Source organism: Vanessa atalanta, chromosome 8 (genome assembly GCF_905147765.1).
Source record: "Vanessa atalanta chromosome 8, ilVanAtal1.2, whole genome shotgun sequence".
Lineage (NCBI taxonomy): Eukaryota > Metazoa > Arthropoda > Insecta > Lepidoptera > Nymphalidae > Vanessa > Vanessa atalanta.
Window position 1 is genome coordinate 10600158 of NC_061878.1, and position 6000 is coordinate 10606157.

The 6000-nt window shown below is 31.8% G+C and overlaps 1 protein-coding gene across 1 annotated transcript in view; it reads right to left on the reverse strand.

The window, feature by feature from the left end:
* Window positions 1-5556, reverse strand: part of LOC125066047 (suppressor of cytokine signaling 2-like) — a 33601-nt gene extending 28045 nt beyond the window's left edge. Inside the window, exon 1 of the mRNA XM_047673942.1 lies at window positions 4964-5556. Coding sequence (XP_047529898.1) covers window positions 4964-4982 — 19 coding nt within the window. The 5' untranslated portion in view covers window positions 4983-5556. The remainder of the gene's footprint in view (window positions 1-4963) is intronic.
* Between the last annotated feature and the right edge of the window lie 444 nt (window positions 5557-6000).

The following is a 6000-nucleotide window of genomic DNA, read 5'->3' on the forward strand; positions in this document are numbered from 1 at the left end:
ACACCTTTACACTTTTATTTTTTTCAGAGCCGGTTACTTTTTTAGATGCAATGTAGTGCAGGCATTAATATATTATGTCAAACGCATCGCAATGAATAATGCAAATTTTTAGCCGCAATAATTCTATAATTTGCTACTAAATTATATACCGCCAACGCGATGACAATAAAAATATGAATATTAATTTTATTCCTAAAGATGAAATGTTGAGTGAAAATTTATGATCAATTACCCAGTATTCATTTCATTGTTACTCATTACTTCGGACGTAATCATTTTAATTGGGATGTTTGCATTATTAATATAAATATTGCGTGTACTTTTAGTAAGTTTTATTTACATATAAATCCATGCTTCTTTGTTTATTTATTATTTTTAAAATAAAATCTTTACATAAATGGTAACATTTACACAAAATTACCTACTTATAGTATAATAATTGTATTGCATCGTGTCTGTCTGTCTGTCGTCTGTATCTAATACAGCTTATACTAAAATATCGGTGACTAACGTGCTATCAAATACGTGTATATTCAACAGAAATAATTTCCTTGACACAATTATAAGAGAAAATCTTCAGAGGCTCTAACTTCTAAGAAACTAAAATTATAACAAGGCATACTATAATAAAGGTTTAACAATAGAATGAGTCGAGGTGCTCTTAGAAACTTAAAAATAGCTGGTAAAAAACTCTATTGTCTCTGTTGGCGAAACAAATGCACGGTTCCCCGTATTCGTTTTACCTGCGTTCCCGGTAAAACAAGAACAATGTGCGATTGTTCGCGGTAACCGGTCTGCAGTGAGGCGGTAGCGGAGCGTGTAGGTGCGGTAATTATAACCGGATTTGAATATATTTACGATATTATTATTTAGACATTTTTATTATCTCAAATAACTACCCCGTAAGACTATTGGACATTTTATACGGCTGCAAATCCCGTGGCCCTGTTTTCGGACGGATGACAAAAGTTATTTGGATTTTTAAACTATTTGGTTGGTTGTGTTCAATTACCATGCTATCGGAATATGAGAGTGATGGAATACATAATGAAAATATATTTATTGATTTACGCACACACTTGTTCACTTTAATGTCTGCGATGGGCGCGTCTAACCAAAATCAGTCAAGATCATCATCGTACTATCTTATAGTTTTATTCAAGAAGGCGCGCCCTTAAAAAAATAATACCAATAAGGTTTTAGTATATCATAAATTTATTTTATTATAAATCGATTAATTGAAACGCGCTTTTGTAACTGAATAGATCTATAAATAGTCCTTTTGACGTTCAGCTAATAAATGAATATTATGTGGTGCGTACTACCCTCATATACCTATATGTTATTTAGAATTATTGTATTCTATAAAATGAACAGGAATGCTGTTTTCTAAGTATTTAAACAAAGGAAAATCAAACAATAAAGTTAACTGTTTAATATGTTTATGAAGGACTGCCTTAACATTTTGTTTGTATGTAAATCGGTATTGTATGAATTGCTATTGTAATTATAATTGTAATTCCATAGAATACAATCACTTTTCACCTTCAATATAGAAGAAATTCCATTACAAAAATAGTCAAATGCCAATATTTATTAAGTTAATGTTCTGTTTTAGAAACAGGGAATAAAACTATTAAGGTATGTACCTTGGATATAACAAAGGAAACTTTATATTTACTTAGTATCCGTTGGAAACAACTGGGAATGTTCTTCTCTATTAAACGCTAAGTCGTAACTAATTTATACATTTAACTAGTGCACATACTTACTATACTTAAATAGTTGTTTACTATTTATATAAATTAGTATGTGATAACTTATTTAGCTTACACCAAAGAAGCCACTATATCTATCTATATAGTTTTTACTATTGATATTGTTATTGGGTTCGATCTAAGATGTTTTGTCCCTTGTACCTCTTAATAAATTGGCTTGCTCAAACGAAACTTAAGCACAGCAATATAGGCATAGCCTTAGAATACTGGCGAGGTTCCTGGATTTCTACAAATCTCTACTAATAAGTATTGTATATAGGATACGTGGTCTGTCACGTTAAAGTAAATATTATTGGCGCCAAACGCCATTTTAACTTTTATTGTTTGACAGCATTATTCTTAGAAATAAGAGTCGAATTATTTATTTCTGTTTGAGAAAAATATCTAACAATATAAAAAACGACAAGTTAAAATATTATTAAATTAGTAAAAATAATAAGGATATTAAATCATATTTTAATTTAAAAAATGCTTTCTTAGAATATATTAGGTATACTAACTGAAGCTGCGGCTCTACCCGCGCGAACTTTATAAAATACAAACTTCCAACCACCTTAGGGGTGTAGTTTCGTAAAATCCGTTCTTAGCGGATGTCTACACCCTATAATGAACCCACCTGCCAAATTTTAAGTTTGTAGATGTTATAGTTTATGAGATTGAGTGATTAATCCATGAGCAGTATATAAAAATATATTACATATGTATATAGATTAAGATAATACCTAAGATATCATTATAACGTAACATTCGTAACAGGCGTGACACGTTACGTCGTCTGCTAAAGATGTGCGTTACCTGTTTGTTCCAAATATAGAAGAAGTGAAGATGTCAGACGATAATATCGATATTAGTTAAAAATAGACGTCGCGACCAGACTTGTAACGAAACACTCAAATATATTTGTTGAACTACCGACGACCGAATGAATCACGTGGTGCTTGCGGCATGACACTCAACTTGCTGTACTGTGTAAACGAACGATCATATTGTTACATGTTACATTACGTTCAAATCATACAGGTCGGAACCCAGCTTAACAGTCTGTTTATTTATTCTCTTGGATTAAAATAAGGTTGGGCATTCAAAGGTGCACAATGTGTTTAAGTTTGTCTATTGCAAAGTCTGTATAAGAAATTGAAAACGTCACATTGATTTAATTAGGAATTCGATCGATGTTAAGAATATTAACTATGACTCATTGATTATAAAATGTTTTGTGCAGTATTTATATCAATTAGACAAATATTAAAATTTGGTAACTTTTAAGACAAAGCTCAAACAGTGTAGAGTAAAAAACAATTGTTTCCTGATATTTATGTTGGAGAAAGTGATTTCTGGATATTAAAGGTACCCGACTAAATTATGTTCGTATATATTATATGTATATTTTAAGGTCCCCTTTAACAAAATAAGTCGATCGATGTACACCTTTACATATACTTTACTTAAAAGTGTGACATTTTATTTAGAATTAAATCATATTTAAAATGTTTAATGAAAGTGTAAATAAATTTACGTAGATAATATTCACGCATTGCACATGCACACAATTTAATTTAAACTAACGATTAGCAAATAAGTTATTAAACTAAGCAATTAACCACTTTCAGGTTCATAATTAACAATAGTTTTAATAACTACTCTTTTACATTTTTTCAAACATATTGTTCAATCTAAGAGAAGAAAGAATTAGTGTTATAAAATATTATGTTTTATCGTAGAAGATAAGTCATGTATTCTACTATCAATATTTTTGATTAAGTTAGCAGTTTGAAAAGGAAATAATCAATCAATATTTTTTATTTAACTTAAAATTGGCTACTCGAATACGATATCGATTACAATATCGATATCGTATCAACATAACCGTGCATCGTTACGTCACTCTAACAAGATTAAAAAAGAAACATTGCGTAAAAATTTGCTACTTAACTGTTTATTGACTTCGCAATGCTAAGATTTATCATTTACGCATATGTTAGTCCAATAGAAATATTGTTTACCTATGACGAAAGGAAATACGCTTAGATCAAACATGATAAAATTACGTCATCATAATACAGTTGCTAAGGATTTCGCAAGTGAATTTTATATCAAATTAAAACTGTCGTTAGACAATACGAAAATCGAGGATCCAGGTATTGTATCAATTTTTGTTTTTGTCATTATAAGTTTATCACGGCACAATAGTAATATAAAACCTTTGATTAGTATAAAACTTTATTTCGAGTTTTTTTTTACTCAATTGTGCTATTAAAGTAATTTTTGAAAAATACCAAATAGGTTCTATATTTTTGACTATTTACACACAGAGTTAGATTACACCCTCAATTGACAGAAAAATTTAGTTTTTAGTAATTTAATGCCTAGTTATCATTTTTATCGAAAACAAGGCCAATTGCACAAAAGCATTAAATTACTAGTGGTAATTGAAATTATGGTTTTAATGTAAAATATATTTTTATGCATTTGATATATGAATGGTATTTTAACAATATAGTAACTTTTACGATATTACATAACAAAATGAATGGGAATTATATATATTTGATTACACAATACGAACGAATATAATATTGTATTTTGATGCAATTGATATTTAATGATAACTTTCAAATTTCTTAGCGTGTCCTCAATGTCTAATAATATCGCAAGTATCAAATTTAACTTATTTAAACAATATTCTTTATTATAACCAATAAAGTTTAATAACTGAAAACAAAACTAAAACTTTACGTTGCATTTAGATTTTAACATTCAATAACATTATTAAATAAAAATATATTAACACTTCAAATGAAAATAAAAATCTTGTTAGCATGGAACAGGATTTTTCATCGAATAGTATAATATCTCGTCAAGGTGAGCAAGTGTTAATCTGTTGAAAGTCGGCTTGTATGTGTGAAGTGAATTTACTTTCGAAACTTCGTGCGAACGTTAAATTATTATGGTGCTGTAGTAATCGAAAATACGACCACTGTTACGAGAAATATGTGGAACCGGGACAGCAAAGTTTGTAATGTAGATGACCTGGAGACCTTTACGATATCACTTGGCGCCACATACAAGTTGAGTGTATTCGTGTTCTTATTTAAATCAGTGATGACTTTCATCTGACACAATGCAGACTATATTATTTATTTAATAAATAACGAGTAAAATCATAATATAAATTCTATTCTCACCTGGTAGTTTGACCACCATTGGAGGTGCGATCGGGTGATTGGGATCCAATGTAAACGTCTTATGTAGCAACAGAACACGGAAACACACAGTTCACTTATAATTACTGATATTTCCTCAAATCCACTTTATTGCCGTTCGCTTCTCGGTAAACTCTTTATAAGCTGTTTCGTGGAAGCGAAATGCACTGGAGAAATTAATTTGCAGAAATCGACGACGCTGGCGGCCGTTCGTCCGCGTGCCGTCGCAGAAACCTCTTCTAAGAACGTGCACATTCAATTTCACTCGATGCCGGTGTATTTATCACAGATACAGATATCGCGACGGGAGGTGAAAGTTCGACGTTACGGGCCGTCGCGGCGTAGTTCCTCTGTCGTGCACGAAAGTCGACTGGTGGTAGCGCGCCGCTCACACGAAGCGGAGGTAAACACACGGCAGCGGGCAGCGGCGCACGCGGAGCGACATCGCGCCGCTCGCTCGCTCTCTACGTAACTCGGCGCGCCCGCACTTCCCAGAATTACCAACCTTGGCGCTTCTAAGAAATAACTCAAGGCATTGTCATTAATTTATATAAAATATATTCTTTACAGCACGTCAGCCGGCACGCAGCTGGCGTGGCGACTGTTACTTCGTTACGAAATATTTCGACCTCCAGATAGATTAGCTGACATAATTGTGTCTATCTATCATTGTATAGCCCCCGCCCTCTATTCCCTTCTGACATGGAAGTAATAAACGCCGGGCAGTTCATTCACTCATGGTCTATTTTGTGTCGTTGGGTGCGCTGTAGACAGAAAACAACTAGGTATCAATGTATATAACTACAGCCGTATTAATGGATTAAGCTTTCTGAGGCGTCCTTTCAAACAGAAATCCTAAAGTTATTATCATCTAGCATTTTTTACGATATGCTTAATTATTATAACATTTACCTTGGATATTTTTCAATTCATATATTTTTAAGTATAATTTACTGAAAATACTTTACCAACAAGACTCTAAATACTAACTCTATTACTTATATATTACAGAGTTATTT